Source organism: Haemaphysalis longicornis, unplaced genomic scaffold (assembly GCF_048455015.1).
Source record: "Haemaphysalis longicornis isolate Haplotype H1 unplaced genomic scaffold, Haemaphysalis longicornis Haplotype H1 scaffold_6, whole genome shotgun sequence".
NCBI lineage: Eukaryota > Metazoa > Arthropoda > Arachnida > Ixodida > Ixodidae > Haemaphysalis > Haemaphysalis longicornis.
This window is the reverse complement of record NW_027526407.1, coordinates 80,274,280-80,291,677: the sequence shown is the minus strand read 5'-3', so window position 1 is coordinate 80,291,677 and position 17,398 is coordinate 80,274,280. Positions and strand designations below refer to the sequence as shown.

The 17,398-nt window shown below is 46.2% G+C and overlaps 1 protein-coding gene across 1 annotated transcript in view; it reads right to left on the bottom strand.

Annotated features, from left to right (window-relative positions):
* The window catches only part of LOC144143574 (small subunit processome component 20 homolog), a 97,408-nt gene that overhangs the window by 67,408 nt on the left and 12,602 nt on the right, over positions 1-17,398 (bottom strand). The window contains exons 10-21 of the mRNA XM_077675373.1: positions 16,651-16,797; positions 15,611-15,730; positions 15,157-15,234; positions 14,376-14,536; positions 13,991-14,092; positions 9,382-9,591; positions 8,118-8,271; positions 7,727-7,807; positions 4,343-4,504; positions 3,333-3,483; positions 2,675-2,900; positions 956-1,213 (exon numbers count right to left, since the gene is read on the bottom strand). Of these exons, the coding sequence (XP_077531499.1) occupies positions 956-1,213; positions 2,675-2,900; positions 3,333-3,483; positions 4,343-4,504; positions 7,727-7,807; positions 8,118-8,271; positions 9,382-9,591; positions 13,991-14,092; positions 14,376-14,536; positions 15,157-15,234; positions 15,611-15,730; positions 16,651-16,797 (1,850 nt within the window). The remainder of the gene's footprint in view (positions 1-955; positions 1,214-2,674; positions 2,901-3,332; positions 3,484-4,342; positions 4,505-7,726; positions 7,808-8,117; positions 8,272-9,381; positions 9,592-13,990; positions 14,093-14,375; positions 14,537-15,156; positions 15,235-15,610; positions 15,731-16,650; positions 16,798-17,398) is intronic.

Below are 17,398 nucleotides of genomic sequence, written 5' to 3'. Positions count from 1 at the left end.
AAGTAAGATCAACTCATCATCCTCATCCTCATCCTCATCATCATCATCCTCCTCCTCCTCCTCCTCCTCTCTGCGCCCACTGCAGGGCAAAGGCCTCTCCCATGGATCTCCAAATACCCAGGTCCTGTGCTAACTGCGACCAATCTATCCTTGCTAACTTCTTGGTCTCATCTGCCCATCTAACTTTCTGCTGCCCCCTGCCACGCTTGCCTTCTCTAGGGATCCACTATGTAACACTTAAAGACCAATGGTAATCTTGCCTTTGCATTACATGCCCTGCCCACGCCCATTTCTTCTTAATTTCTTCTTCTTCTTAAGGATCAACTCAGCTAGCCATAAATAATGGATTGCTAACAGGCTGCATGAAAGCCCTCCTTTTCCCAAGCTGCATCACTGGATAACTGTCAAGAGATGTCTAGTGATGGCCTACCCAAACTTCAATGCATGTCACAATAGAAAAAAAAAAATCCTCGCTGCCATTCATGCGCAAAAATAAAACAATGAAGGAATTGCTACTTTTGCCTCATTTGCAATTGCTAATGATGGTAAAATGTGCACAGAAATGCGCAAATTTTGATCACTTGCTTTTTAAAACGGGCCTAGCTGTCGCAGCAAGACACTGTTGCTGTGGGAGATATGGGAAACGCACAAGTGGGCGCTCAGCACTTCAAGTGCCCGTCCCAATTTTAAAAATGTTATCTCCATGTCCACTACATTGCAAACAAATGCAAACAGAAGGGAAAAGGACGGGATAGTGCTGATACCTTGCGGGATGCCCATATAATTCTCTTCTTTCGGCTTACCTGCACACTAGTCAATCCAACCCAAAGGATACCAAATTGTGCAACTCACTATTCTAGTGACATCAACCAGCCAAGTGTCATCCCTTGGTTTGGCACTCAGCAGTTTCAACCACTCGACATCACCAGTCCACAATACCATTGCGATCCATTACCTGACAAGCTGTTGCCTCGTTCCAGCCGGCACGTAATGCACTTCTTTATCCTCATCGTCATCCTCCTCATCTCCAGCCTCGTTCTTGTCCTCCTCCGCGACCTCTTCCTCCTCCGGCTCCTCCACAACGATCACACTGGCCTCCTCAATCTGCTTCTTCAGTTCAGACTTTTCTGCCTCAACTGGAAGCGGCGGGGTGCTGCCCGGTTTCCGAATGTCGTGGTGTGGTTCCATCTGCATGCTCGGCCACAGCTCCCTTCTGCAAAGACAAAAATTGAAGTACCGTATTTATTCAAGTATAAGGAGAGGTTCTTCTCAAAAATCCGTAGTCTCAAAGTCCTACCCCTCCTTATAGTTGAAGCTCAGTATATATAAATGGCAATATTTTTTTACTCTCCAAACTGCTTGCTCGCTTTATAATCGAATAAATACGGTAGTGAGCATCTGAAGGGCTGTCAGCAACTAAGTGAAATCTGCTCCCCAAGTTCGAAATATGCACCCAAAACATCTCACAATGCCCAGCTTCTGTTGCCGCCTCATCAATCTTTCCCCATAAAGTGAGGCAGGTAGGCTGGAAAAATTATTTATTACACTTCTTTTCCAACAAAGACATTGTAACATTAGAATTAAGTGTTTAAATGAGACAGTTATGTCATAACGAGGTTCCGCCACATATCGCAGTCTTTCATGTGACTATGCTACATACACCACAGGCAGCGTACTGTATTTGTCCTAGTTAGTGCATAACCCCAACAACTTCCAACTCTGTGCCCGCTCTGCATTTAACAAAATACACTGTACACCACACGAGGACTAAAAAGGTGAAACTGAACTGAAATTGAATGGTTAGGCCTTGCGAAACCCCCCACCCCCCCTCTTCTGCTGGTGGGGTCTCCCAAAACATTAATGACTAACCACTGCTCTAAGCCTAACCAAATTCCCAATTTCCCAAGAGAGACAACACCGACCTGCTTTCAGATGTGTTTCTGCCCGGCTAGTTGAGTCCCCACATGCCTCCAACGCGAGTACGTGGAAAAAATTTCTGACCTCTTGCATGCCAACGCGTATGATACCTTAGAGTAAAAAACTCCCTCCGCCGGCAACTTCCCAGAGCTCGTGGTGCTCATTTTCATACCCCACCTATGCAACTGATGCCCCTCTACAAAGCAAACCACACCCGAGAGAACAAGAGATTTTTGCTCAAAAAAAAAAATTCAGTGCCTTTCCTCTTTGTAAAGAAGAATTACCAGGAAAACTGGGTGCAGTCCAAGGAGTGGACAAAACAAAACCCATTTCGAAGTAACAAGTGGGTGGTGTTTGCCATTGTGCACGTTGAGGCCGGTCCGCTCACCCTTGTCCACTGAGCTGTGCTTCACACAGTAGCTCTCCACGTGCATGCTCTGCTGCGAGGGCAGCTCTTTTTTGCTCTTATTGATGTGCTGTTCGCACTTATCGGTGTTGACAGATGCGAGAGTGTAGCTACGTCATCTACAAACCCAGCCGACCTCTCCCCCCCCTCACTTCTAACTCCTCTCCAAGTTGGTTTTTCTGCACATGCAGTTGTGTTGGAAGAGTATTGCGCACAAAAGACTGTGGCGTCTACCTTTCGTCTAGCCATACAAAGCTTCGCTTTAAAAATAACAGGCAGATTCCAGAAACTGAATTTGTGAGCGGGCATAACGTGGACGAAATGGGCGACAATGAGCGCTGCGCAACTCACTCCAGGAACCGGTAGAAGAAGGCCACGACGTCTCTGCTCCGCCTCTCGGCAACTCCCGCAAACTGCTCGGCTGCGTTCCACAGCAGGTGGCGGTGGTTGATGTAGTCCGGCTTGTCGTCCAGCCGCCCCGCGCTCTCCAACGCCTCCCCAAAGACGCCGACCAGGCCTTCGGACGTCGGCTGGTCCACGTCACTCTGGTCCTCGGAGGGCACGGGAAGCGCAGTCTCTGCGCCAAAGATTTCGGGGAAGAAAAAAAAATGCAGCCAAGCCCAGCACGTGCGCAACAGTGCGTCACTAAAAGCTCCGCTGCACACATGTGCAGTGACCTAGTGGGACCTGAGTCAAACATTCATAGTGACTGCTGCAAAAGCAAAGAACTGTGACTTCCCCACAATGCAAGCTTCGATTTTGCACAACGCAAGCTTTAATCCACTCAAAACGAGTCTGCAATAATGCTGCAATGCACTGCATATGCCTGAAGATATGCCACTGGAAGATGGAAACAGTTACGACCCTCACAAACCACCAGTACTGACGACAGCACTCCCTTTGGGTGGCCAAAAGAACGGCCCTAAACCGTCTGAAACGCAGTCGAGGACTGCACTCGCTGGAGAAGAGGAGGAGGCAGGTAAGAACCAGAGTGGGGGACAGGACTGACCGATCCTGCAGTGGACGAGCGTCATGTGCTCCACCAGGGTGCCCCAGAAGTCCCCGTCCGCACTGGCGTGGCTCGCCAGGATGCCCTGGGTGGGCTGCCACAGCAGCTGGAAGTTCACCAGGAGGGTGCCCAGCAGGTAGCGCACGGGGGCCTGCGGGGAGGAGCAAAGAAACCCCCTGGTGGCAGTTCTATCGCCACCTCCCACCCTACACAGCTGCCTACTGGTCCCCACGGCAGGGTGAAGGAGGTTTCTTTCAACGACTGCCACCCATACCCGTCTTGATGCGGCTACATTCATTTCTTTCCCCCCCAGAGAAAACGCCACCGCAAGAGTTCTCTGAGAAGTCAGGTAACTTCTGGAGACTTTATGCACTTCTTAGACTCGCCGCCACCGTCGCCATCATCGTCATCGTTGCCATCGTCATTGTTGTAATCATCATCATCGCCACACTACCACCACCACCACTGTCGCCTCCACCATCATCAATCAGCATCACATTTAGGTCCACTGCAGGATTAAGACCCCTCCCATTAACCTATGACTTCTAACTGACCTACGACCTCTCTTACGCCCCTGTCACATGGCAGATCTAACGACATTTAGAGGAAATGTTTGCTCTAAACGTCATTAATTCGGCGCTACACGAGAATATCAAATGACATTTGAGGCGAATTACATTTAGCAGTTAACTCAGGTTTGGGAGCTCATTCAGCGGCCAAATGAGTAGCCTTGACAGCAGTGGCGCGTCATTAGAGAAGAAAGTTCAGTAATAGACCGAAGAATACTGTTTTGAAAAACTGTCAGTAAAGTTATATTTTCGCCTTCATGTTGCTTTTCAGATGAAGATAAACAAACGAGCACTTACAAAAAAAAAAATCTTGTTCCGCAACCCTGATACGGATTTTTTGTGGACCTGTCTCAGCTTGTAATGTTTACTTCTATCACCTTAAAAGGTGATATTCTCTTCTATTTTTTTAAAAAAGGATTATTTGTTCTGTTTTAGGCTCACCATGGCGTAGTCACCCAGGGAGACACCGGCCGCTGCGAGCTGGTCGGAACTGAGTGCCTGCAGCTGCTTCAGCCTCGCCCGGTAGTCCTGTACGGTCAGCGGGACAGACTCGGCCGACAGGCACACGTCGAACACATAGCAGGCTGAGGCAAACTCGCTTTGCTGCTGCACAAGGAGAAGAACAAAGAGCAGGGGAGAGTGAACAAGTGTCTGAACCGCAGGAACAGCTTGAGCATGTAAGGAAGCGCACACCCAAGGGAAATAAAAAAAGGATGAGAGAAATGTTACATAAAATGTTGATTGATTGCAGGGTTTAACGCCGCGACGCAGCGCAAGCGATGAGGCGCGCCGTAGTGGAGGGCTCCGGATAATTTTGACCGGCTGAGGATGTTTAACATGCGCCGAAATCTTGTACACACGGGAGCTTTTGCTTTTTGCCTCCATCAGAAAAGCAGGCTGCCGCGACCGGCAATTGAACCCATGATCTCATGCTCAGCAGCGCATCCCCTTAGACACTGCTACATAAAAAGTTGGTGACAATAACCCTATAAAGCGAAAGAATTAGCGGTTGTCTTGAACAGCTGTTTCTTCTTTATTACTACGCATCCAAAAGATAAGTGCGCGACCACCCATATCGGAAACAGGTGGGAGTATTCAGTGGTTTGCACTTCATTATCCCATTGAAACTATTTGTAGGGGACGACGACAGTAAGAAAGAGAAAACAAAGATCAAAACCGCAGCCTAGTGTCAAAGTGCCAAAAACTCGTGCTGCAGTCGTTGCAAAATCTAAAAAAAAGTGGTCGCCATCCTGCCCTGCGAAAGTCGATGTCCAGTGAAGCTGTCGTAAAACATTATGAATTCTGATGGGGGAGGGTATGAAATGTTTCTCACTACCTCAGCAGGCTTGCCGCTTGCACTCGGCTTCTCTGGCGACAAATGCTGGGTCCTGCCTAGCCTGACGCATGCGCTTGGCGTCTTGGGCAAGAACCGCTCTAGTTGGTGACACTAGTCCTGCCTAGCCTTCAAACATAATCTGCAAACATAATCCTTACCAGGAATGGGACATCTTCAAAACCAGGCACATGACCCTTTTGGCCTTACCAGGAACTGGTGGGGAAAGTCCCATTGTTCACAGGCGCCTTATCATCCGTAATGCGGTTTCAATGCTTGTTTTGTGGTTTTTGTAACTGAATACTGAGCTCTATGCTGTATGCCTGATTAGCCCAATGCATGCGCTCGACATCTTAGGCGAGAACTGCTGGGTCCTGCCTGGGTTTTTTGTTTGCGACATGAAATTTTCCGACCAGCTAGAGGCTAACAGTTCCACTGTAAGTACATTCACGCCAATTTTTCTGACCCTGCGAAGCAAGTTTTCTAGCAAGCATTTATGTATTAGCCCCCACGGATGCCTTGTTGAAAGCACCAAAAAGCATTGATACCACAGTGCATCGTAATGGACATGCAGAGTCAGCCAGGTGTTACAGTGTAACGCCCCATATGAAGAAAGCTTTACCTGGGTGCCGCAATACAAAGCTAGACAAAGCGTGTCATTCTCTCCTGTGTTCTACATAGGAAATAAATAAACGTGCGATACACCTACTGCTTACCTCAATCTGGTTCGTGTAAGGGATGTAAAGGAATATATTAACATATTCCCAGTGTACCAATAAAACTGTCTACTTCCTTTTTTGAGCTTCGAAGGTATTTAGTTTTCGAATAGTGCTTTTTGTTTAAGTTTCTCGTCTTTCAAAATCTGAACTAGTGTTTAAAAATTACTCCGATTCCCCCCCCTCCCCCCCCCCTTTCTTTTAAAAAAATGCTTCCTGCCAATGATTGTTTATTGCTATAATAAATAAACTTGGGAGTGTAAATAAACTTGGGAGTGGTATAGTTGGTGCTGTTCGACATTGTCCATATATGCCACAATAGGTTCACATTCTGCCCAAGTGAAAAAAAAAAAAAAAAGAGGCGATTGTTGCATAGATACATGCTGCAGACAGCAGTAACAGTGATGACTCTGACAACGTGGTTGCGTAGCCTCCTCAGGTAGCGTCTTCGAAGGAGGCCCAACGCATGATACAGTACCTCAAGGACTTCTGTCTCCACCAAGGACCTTTCGCTCAGCTAGGTTTGAGCCACTAGATGGCTCTAAACTAGATGAAGCACCTATAGATGTGCTTCAAAAAGATGTGCGCCAGCTTCGCGCGCGGCAAACAAAGCTGACTGACTATGGCTTCTTTCCTGCAAATAAGTAGCAGTACGACCTTGCTTGCATGCGAATAAAAAGTTTTGAGCTCTGTTTCGCCATTTTTTTTTTCCTGCAACCTGCTTATAACAATTATCGGCTATAACGACGAAATTTCCTAGGCACTTGGATATTTTTATAAACGGACTAGACTGTAGTCACGTGGCAAATGGGGTGATAAGCATCCCACCCTCATCAGCGCCATAATGATAATCTGCTTACCTCATCTGGATTGTCTGTGACCAGGCCAAGAAGCATATTGATATTATTTTGTATTATTATACTGCTATGATTATCACTAAAACATTATTTATTAGCGTTTTCTTCTCAAAGCAAAGCAACCAATTAATCAATCAATTACCCGACTAAAGCCTGCCAATTAACCAGATTAAAATTTTTAACCGACGCCCAGCCCTAGTCAGAAATAATACATCAGCAGGAATCAGTCACGCTTATGTCACATTTCTTGCAAGCCTCAATGTTTCTGCCGTCCATAAAATCCGGATGTGTGAAGGGCAAACACATGAAGGAAGTAGCAAACAATAGAAAAATGCGCCGTGAAAAACTGAACAGCTGTCGCCTCACTGACGAAAAGACGGCAGCCGACAACCACACAACAACTCGTTTCATCCCGCAAAACCACTGGGGCACTTGGCCGGTTGAGCGGCACGTAGCAGACGACAAGACAAGTACAAGCAAAAATGAACTCAGGAGCTACCCTACGTGCAATCCGAACTCGCCGGACACACGTGCTAACACGTATGCTTTCATAATCCGAAAGAAAATTGTACCCAGACCTCACCTTAGCATGAGAAATGCAGCACGCGCACAGTGAAAAAAGCACGTGCCAAAGAAGCGGCAGCTTCCGCGTCCTCAAAGAGAGGGGAGAGTGCAGCGCCCTCTGGTGAACTATTGCAGTAGACTACCACATTAACCAATTCCGCGCCACTTAGGCCTTATTGTAATAAACTGGCACTCACTGCTGTTCGATTGCACTGATAGAATGACAGAATGGCAGAACGTAATATACAGGCCTACGTGCCTGTTCCAGTTGCTCTACTCTGCTTGTAGAAGCAAAGACAGAATTCCTTCAGCACAGGTCTACACTACAGAAACACACCGACTGTTTTCAACTCACCTTGTCATCCTTCTCAGAAACTTCCATTGCAGTGTCGTCCGGCTTGAACGAGGACAACACCCGCAACGTCAACAGCCTGATCTGAAACACAGGGGCGGAAAGCAAAGTCTTCGTGCTGGTTGTTCTTTACAAAAGGGGGAAAAAAAAGAAGCCACAGCACAGTACCAATTAGTGCATCAACTTTAGAGCAAGGCTGGTGTTGAGCCCAGTTTGAATACGACACAAGTCTGCACTAATGAGAGACAATGAAGACAACATACATCCTTAATTAATTCGAAGCAACTGATCTTTGATAACTCGCTCAATTCACTCAGCACAATGGTAATTAACCACAAGCTGGCAATAAATTATGTAAAAGAGGCAGGTAGTGCGAATGGGTGAAAGTAGTTACCACGCCATATGGTGATGACAGATTTGATCCAATTGCGCTGTAAAACACCTTCAGCAGTTCTTCGGGCATTTGGTTCTCTGTCCGCTCAGGCACTGTCCCACAAGACAGATAAACGTCCGCAGCCTTCAGCAAGCACTGATCACCACTAGACCGCCTGCAAACCACAGAAAAAATAAAATTTTAAAAATTCGCATTCTTTCCACACATGCTGCACACACTATTTTCATGTGAAATCTTTGCGCAATAAGACAGCTTTGCAGTTGCAAAAGGCTGACGACCAATAAATGGTTCCCAATAAATGGACAGCCCCCTGTGCCTCGAACACATTTGCATGACTGCTTCTGAAGGGTCACATTGTCAGAGACACCAAAGTCGGGGGGAGGTTTCGTTGTTCACATTTACAGCTACACAGTGTAAGGGGAATTGGCATAGACGCCACTGTCTTGCTTGTCTGAATGGCACAATAAATGTACTCAGTATGACATAGCCCAGGGGGGGATTGGATTAAAGGGGCAGTAGGGTCTTTGGGGCCGAAAAACGGTCAAAAGAATCGTTTTCTAAAAAATGGCCTTTTCGGCATCCATGGCCATATTTCTATCAGTCTGCCAAGTTCCTCATCAAAAGGCACCATATTTTATTGTAGATAGCATTTTAAAGTGCCCTCTACAGCGCAGTCCGCGCAGAATTCGATGGGGAAACGTCACTTTTCTTGCAACGCGAAGCTAGCATTTCGCCCTTGGATATCTCGGCACCGAGAGCACGTACAACAGTATTTTTTTTTTTGCTGCTGATACCTAAACGTGTGAAGAATACAGTGTTCGAAACAAATTTTTCAAATGGAGGCTTTGGAAAATTATCACTGCATTTCACCGACACCACCTGCGAGCAGTTTTTGGGACCAAAAATAGCTGAATAAAAAAAGTTCTTCTAACATTATATTCTTTAGTCATTTCTCTGCCTACCCACAGGGTAATCGCCATTCTGTATGAAGTGGTTATGTTGTCATTTTGACCCAAAATAATGACAATTAATAATTAATTACCTCAAAAGATAACTTGCAAAAAAAATCTAATTGCAGATTTGCAATCAGCACACAAAACTCCACAATACTGTGCACTTTGATTAAAATTAGTTTGTAAATAGAATAAGTAGCGCTAAGACCAGTCTGCCCGCTTAATTAAGAGACATGAGCTACAAGCCATGTGGAAACAACAGCGATCAATCAGTAAATCATGCCAGTCAACAATAACCCACGAAATCCCACCTGAGCATCCTGACAAAGTCGTCGCAGGTGAGGGCATTCAGGGCCCCTCCGAACTTGCACAGGGCGGCGGTAGTCACGGCCTGCAAGAATACGAAGGACAGGCGAGACGCGGAAGATGCTGGAAGATCAGCCTCCGTCAACAGACGATCTCTGAGCTCCACCAGGGACTTCTTCACAGCAGCCTCCGACACAGAAGAATCCACCCAGGCACTGAAAAAAAATAAGATGCATGATGGTCAAGTGACACTGAACTTCGCAGAGTACCGTATTTTCCGGTCTATAAGTCGCACCTTTGTATAAGTCGCACCCCCCTCAAAATGGCAGTTTTTCCGAAAAAAATGTATATAAGTCGCACCGGTGTATAAGACGCACCGGTATACAAGACGCACTTGTTAATTAGGTAAACTCATAGTGAATCAGATCGTTAGAAAGTGCGGCGAAAGTACATGGTTGCTGCAGCCGCCGCCTGTGAACGCACCCCTCGGTAAGGAGGGCTAGACGTGCATATACCGTCCAAAGTCTAGCCAAAACTAACTCCTCAAAAATGATTTATTGATACACACAGATGGCGTGTACTTAGACGGTGTTTAGACAAAACCATCGAAGCCTCTTCCGCAGACCCGCTAACAAATAATTCAGCAACTTCAAGTGGGAGTTCCGCCGGCGTATCGCTATTGCCTTCCGACTCACTGATGTCTTCTTTGCCAACATCGTCACCACTCGCGGACCGGATTACTCTGGCTTTTATCAACCCGGCTACAACTGTTTTTGTAGAAATGGAGTCCCAAGAGTCAGAGACCCACTTGACCACCTCTCCAAACGTCGCGCATGTCTTGCGTCACTTGCGTGCTGTCGTAAATCCGCGCAATAAAGGTGTCATGGCGGACGGAAGTGACGCGAACGGAAGCGGCCCGAAACTTATCAGCAAGCTGTCATTTTAAAAATTAGCAGCACGTTTACCTCCTCAGAATAACTTTGTAATAATTTATAAGCTGCATTTTGTATTTGCAACCCAGTTTGATGTTACTTTGAATTTATTCTGAAATGTAGTTACTGCGCATGGCAGAAAGTGACGCGCAGTTGTTGCAGGCCATTATGATTGTTTTTGACTAAAAAAGTTTCAAATTCTTTGGTATAACGCCTGAAGCGACACATGGGCTATGAGAAACGCCGTAGCGGTGGGCTTCGTATTCATTTAGACCATAGAGCTGTGTCTCAACGTGCGCTGGCCACGCGTGGCCGCCGCGAACCGGATTTATTCCATACATAAGTCGCACCGGTGGATAAGACGCACCAACGAAAATTTCAGAAAAAAACCGCGACTTATACACCGGAAAATACGGTAACCCAACATAAGAACACCTGATACAGGGTATGTTTTTCTTTGTTATGAATGTGCATCTAGGTATCTGATTGCTTGCTTCAATTTTAGGCGAAGCACACATTTTTTTTTTTTCTTTCGTACTACGTCACAAAAAATTTGCTTTGCTTCAAAAACACGCACATGCTTTCCAGCTTTATCACGCAGTAATACTTCTTTATGCCAACAATGATGGAGCTGCGCAGAACCGGCAAACATGTGCAAGCTGTGAGCAAACCAAGCACATTTCTTGGATGAATAAAAATGAATTTCTTCCCTTTCGCATATTGCAGTCACAAGTTCTGCCAGCCCAAGCACCCCAAATGCATCCACAAATGATATTTTCAAGACAACTCAATGTTCCTTGACAGGCCTCAAACACCACGGGCGCAGTGCCCACACTATTCTCGTTGGTGGCCTCCAAATTCCGACCTCATGCTTGACTAGGCACCACGGCAGGTCATCAGTGCTACCCGAAATGGTGCAAAAGCCCTTCATCAAGAAAAAAGGCTGTAGCTGGTACAGCTGAACCACACTACAAACAAAATAACAAATACAACAAAAGCATTGCAAAATCCCCTCAAGAAGCTCCCACTCCGCGTTTATGGCACCATACTTCACCAGAAGCCTGTTGAAGGCTAAAACAACCAACCAACCTTCTCTACTCTCAAAAAAGTTTTAGCATCACCATTCAGTTTAAGGGGGGACGTGGCTTTCAAAATCAACTTTTTTATTTCTTTGTGGATTTTGATGAAAATTGGCACAGCAACTGGAAATGCTTCTGTGATAACACTATAAAAATTTCAAAGTAATATTTTGAAAACTTTTTTATGTATGAAATTTTCTTTTTGTTCCGCTTGTACCGAGCTTGAGCGGCTTATAAAACATGATAGAAAACTTGTTCGAAGTGCTTTGCATTCCCAAATGAATGGACGAGGTCGTGACAGTTTTAGAATTTTTTTTTTACAACACAATGTTTTTTAGTTTTCATTTTTTTAGAGGTTAATGTGCAACAGGCATGTCAACTGTGAATGATTATTTGAATAAAAAAATCACAAAAAAACAAATCTGGAAAACCAAAAGTGTCACGACCTGAACAGTTCATCGAGGAATGTAATGCAAGAAACGGAATCAAAATAGACCCAGCGGTCACGAAGAAATCCCTGGTACAAGCGACACAGGTGGCAAAAAAAACTGTTTTGAGAAAACGGCTTCCGAAGTTGCAACATGGGTTTCACATATCAGAAGTCGTCACGGTTGTAGCCTTTCATGTCCTTTTGAACATGGGGCTTCTGGAAGGCCTTGCCTTGAAATTGGAGTGCCTTTTACAGCCTTTCTCTTTCCAGAAAACATCATTTTCAGCTCCTCCGTGAAGAGTACATACCCCCCTTTGCAAACCAAACGGAGGGGAGATGGGTTTCAATGGGCTCTCAATGCAAAGTAGGTTAGTTGGTTGGCTGTATCGCACTGGACAACCTCCTTTTGCAGTGTTGTCACCATGGCAACAAGTTAAGCATTTATTTTACTTAAATTTGAACATTTTTGGCTTTTTTTATGTTTTATCTTGCCTGGCACAGCAACTTAGTACTCATGTGCAGGTGTTCAGTGCCAAAAGTTTGCATACCATAAAGATGAAAATGAGCTACTTTGAAGCTTGGTAGAGTATTCTGCATAACTCCCAACCTCAATGCAAGAGCATATTTTTTTACTACTTTTGACATTCAAGGCATCCAATATTTCTCGCAGCACAGCCAGTATGCCCTGAGCAATGGTATCAATAATTTCCCTAAAAAAATCACTGTTAAATGCTGCCACAGTAACGTACATTTTTAACGCAGAGAGCATATTTTTATTCCTATATTACTAACTCAAACCTGTTTGCATGAAAATTACATTACAAGTGCACGGGAAACGTTGCGCAAGAAAGGCGATATGGCTCGCGCGCATCGCAGCGCACGCTTACCGCGACATATCGAACTTTGATTATACCTGATATGGCTGGTCAGGTCGCTTTTAAGATTAAATCTAACGTCGCAGGCATTAATTACAACTACTGGCGTTCAATCGTAACCGGTTGCCCAGTCATGTGATGCTCCAATGCGCGTCGGCTATGCCGTGCGCGCCGCAGCGTTTGACGCGTCGACCGTTTCTTTCTCAAGGCTAGCGAGCCCACAGTCAAAACACAGCAATAACTAAGCGTGTAAACATCGCAAATCCGACTAAAAGTTCACTTCACGAACCGCTATCGCAAGCGCGCACACCGCGTCACCCTCCGGGGTCTGGCGACGGTAGAGTCACGCGCACCACGAAGCGTTCGATGACCTCCGCCTTTCGAGCCACACAACTTCCCGTAATCCGGCTCGTTATCTCTGGCATTCCCATCGCGATAACGTCCGTGTTGAATACCACAGATTGAACAGAAACTCGGCCGAGCGCAGCGGCGAAAATGAACTCAATCCGCTCGCTACGCAGCTCAGGCGGCCGCCATCTTGCGTTGCGCCCGCAACATCCAATCATGAGGGTCGTTGTTCTGTGCCCCGACCGGGGACCAATAGCGCTTCAGCATCTATTTCTAGCTTCGTTTGTGCGTCGTTTCTTTTCTGCCGTTTGTGCGTTTGTGAATGAATGAAGATAAAAGAGACGAGCAGAACCGGAAAGACGATCGCTCGGCCGATCTAACCATATCAAAATGGCCGCGCCCGGTGGCACCGTTGCGGAGATAGAGCGCTCCGAAAATTGCCGTTTTTCGCCCTTTTGCGCTGATAGTTTGTCACCGCGCCTGACAAAAGTATTTTTTTATGCCACTTTGCGACGCTTTTCAGCGTAAAAACTTTGCAGACGCACAGAATAGGAAACATAGAAGCCGAATATGTGGGTTTCAAACAAACGATGTTTTGGTCATTTTTCCGAAGTTGAAAGCCGCGTCCCCCCTTAAATGCACTGCAAGACACACAACACTGATTTTCACCTTTTATAGCTGACAAACGAATTCAGAGGACAATTGTCTTAAATTCACACAACAACCAGTAGAAAATAACCTTTGTGACGAATTTTAGGCTCACCTTAGCCTGATCGTTTACAATCGTTACCATGAGCTTTGGACCGCACTGGTACTGCCCATGCTGCCACACCATAGCTTGGCAGCTTGAGCCCAGCACTTCTAGCAGATTAGCTGCAGCTTAAGTTTTATACGAGGCAAGTTCAAAAAGAAAATGAAGAAATCAGTCGTAGAGCTGCTGTCCAACTGACCGAAGGTGCGGGAGACACAGCAGGCCGGCCCAATGCAGAGGGTCCGAGACGTCCTTTGCCAGGCCATCGAGCACGGCTTCCACGAGAGATGCCACAGCTTCCCTAGAACAGTCAAGCATAAGGGACAGCCTTGAAAACTCTGCAGGCTACACCACCGATAGATTTCATGTAACATAATGGGGAAGGCCACTAACAGCAAAACTAACACAAACAGCAGCAGCACAAGGTTAGAGGGGGACAGTTCTATACCAAGGAAGGGAGGGAGAGAGAGGGAGAGAGAGAGCAAGGGAGAGGTGGAAAGAGGGAGAGGGAGAGAGATGGGGAGATGGAGAGAGAAAGAGATGAAGAGGGAGGGAGGGAGAGAGGGAGGGAGAGTTGGGCTTGCCTAGTGCCGTCATCGCCACACGCAAGAGGCCTCCAGCCCCGAAGCTCTTCCGCCGTCGTAAACATGGGTCTCCTGCGAAGAGCCACTTCAGCCAGAAGAGCAAGCGCCCGGCTCTTGTCCTCGCAGTGGGCACAGTAGTGAACCACGTGGCAGAGTACATCCTGTGGGGGAAAGCGCATTTTTCATATCATGTGGCTCTTTTCTGGACTGAATCAACAGTCACTCTTAAACTCCCTCAATTCCAATTGTTACGCAGATCCCATAACAACAGCCCATGCACAAAGCAAACTTCTCATCGTCCGAACTTAACGATGTTCCAATCAAATTCTTCATCCTCAGAAGTTACAATCAATAGCACTGCACCGTACCAATCATAACTCCTCCACTGGGTGCATGGGTGCAACCAAGCTAAGTCCACTGCACTGGTGGAGGGCACTCTGAGCGTCTACGTAGAGATATTTGGCTGCACGTAAGAGACTCTACAAAAAGCACCTGACTCTTCACTAGCAACTTCCGCAATGTCACTCCATCGTGTTACGCCACAATCAATCGCAATGAAAAGCAACGCACAGTTTCGCTTATTAACCACCCACACCAATGCAACGATTAGCCCGAGAAACCAGGGGAAAATGCTGCCCCAAATTCACTTAGTACAGCTACAAGCTGTGGCTTAGAGCACTACAAGCAAAAGACAAACAGAAGGCACACTGCAAGTAGCAACCCACATCAAAAATGCAGCAGTACCGAAAACGACTTTCGCACGGCCAGCACAGAGACGTACCTTCTCAAACGCCGCGCAGTCCACAACTTGTCCCGTAAAGTCAAACACCGTGTCGGCTGACAGCGCACCCAAGTACACCTGCAAAAACACGCACAGATAAATCAAGGCATACGTGCTACCGCCAAACAAACTTCCTCACTTCCTAAAAATTGACTAGTGTACTTCTAGGTTCGCGAAATGCCTTCTGCTGGCTCTTTAGTACACCTCTGTCGTTGTGCAGAGATGCCAATTCAATGACGCACAAACAAATGTGTTGGAAGTGTTCACGTGTCTTGCGACCAGGCCAACTTTCTGCCCCAGAACTTGCAACCTCTTGCAACCTGACAGAATAAACAAGAAAAGATCCCTTCACAAAGGCTAGAAATCCCTTCAGAGACTCCAAAAGGACTGTAGCGACAAAAGTACTGTGCTATAAAACCGTGACAAAGTACAGAAAAAAAAAAAGGAAGCCCACCTTTTGAACAAGTCCACCAGGGGCAGCCCCACCGTACTTGACGAGGGCAGCTACACATTCCAGAATGGTGGCTGTCAGCGTTGGTGACACTTCGCGAAGCTCCAACAACAAACCCAAAATCTGAAAATGTGGAAATGCGTCGACGGTCGCAGAACCGAAAGCCTCAATTCTAGCCCCGTTACACAACTTTCCTGCGCAGAGCATTAAAACCAAGCTTGAAGAATAAAACTCAGCATTTACCTGCACAGAAAGTGTAGTTTACAACAGTGCACTACGCGTTAACTTTGCACATTACCAAGTAAATTTCTTCTAAACATTTTTTAACATTAGCCAAAGAAAACCACGCAATGCCCCCAGAAGTACTCTAGAAAATGTAGGTACTTCGAGAAAAAAAAAATTTTCATACTTTCGTTGCGAACTTTCTATTGTAAAACCTTTGTCCAAAAAAGCTCAAATGCTTGGAGCGTGTACTGAACTTCAGAAACCAATAGATGCATAATGCCAAAGAAAGACAAAACTATGTTAACATTGGCTTGAGTGCTATACAACAGAACATTACTAGGAAGATATTTTTTCAGGTACCACATAAGCAGTCTGATACCAAGGTAAGCAAGGCCATTAGAGTCTTTTTATCGAATACCTCTATAAGACCTCATTTATACAAATCACCCGCTATACACTCAGCCCCATTAAAAGACGGCTTCACTACAACACACAAACAAGTTCCTGGCAAGACATTTTGTGAGAGCCAATATAAGGGGTCTTATCTGAAAAACAAAGCCCCAGTCCCTTTTATTATTACCATTTTCTAATGTGGCAAACGCCTGACACATCAAGCGTTAGGCAAACAGGCAAGTCCAGATAAAAATGTTTCCGCATTACAGAGGGCCTTCCGTAATGCTTCCGCATTACGGAAGGCACCCACTGCAATGCGCAAGACAAGTTCGACAGAATACATCCAACGAATCTGTCGCACCGTCCCCGCTCGAGACGTCAGAACCATCGACACAGTCCCTGCGTAAACCAAACCAAACAACTACCTCCTGCACTGTGCTGGTTTTCCGCGTCAGCACTCCGTTCTTGAACAGCACCCAAATCTTCACAGTTGCAGCCAAGTTCTCCAGAAGCGTCGAGGCAGCGAGGTTCTCTTCAGTAGACCGTTGAGCAATCGCCTCCACCACGGCAACCTGGGGGAGCAAGAGGGGCTTCCACTTTGCACCGATCACTGACTCGCACCGATTGCTGGTTTGCACTGATCACCGTTTCGCACCGATCATCACTTTACGCCGAGTGCGACATTCGATCACAAGACAGTCAACAGTGGCAGGGCAACCTCTCGAGTCCGCCCTTACAAAAAAACTATAAAGGCTGTTCAGCAAAATTTTAGCTCCACATGCTGGAATGGCGGGTGAACTGGGTAGCTAAATTATCCACGAACCAATCCGATCCTGTCAGTCTTGCGACCCAGCAATGGACTGACTGCGGCAGGGGATTCACTAACTGTGTCTGTAACTGTTGTCCCTTGTGGCAGAAAGGTAATGGAAAACAATTTCATTTTTTAATCCCGCCATAGTTAATGGTGACCAATAATCTGTGTAGTGATCATTTTGCTGTTGTTGTTGTTGGCCTAAGTAGACAACGTCGCGACTTATGTCTTTGATAAGCCGCAAGGATTTCAGGTGTAGTTCTTGAGTCCACGCAGAATTGAGGTTAGGAAAACAACACAGCATTCATAGAGTTTTTGTCAGGGACAGCACACAAGCTAACTGAAATAGGGAAAAAAGCTTA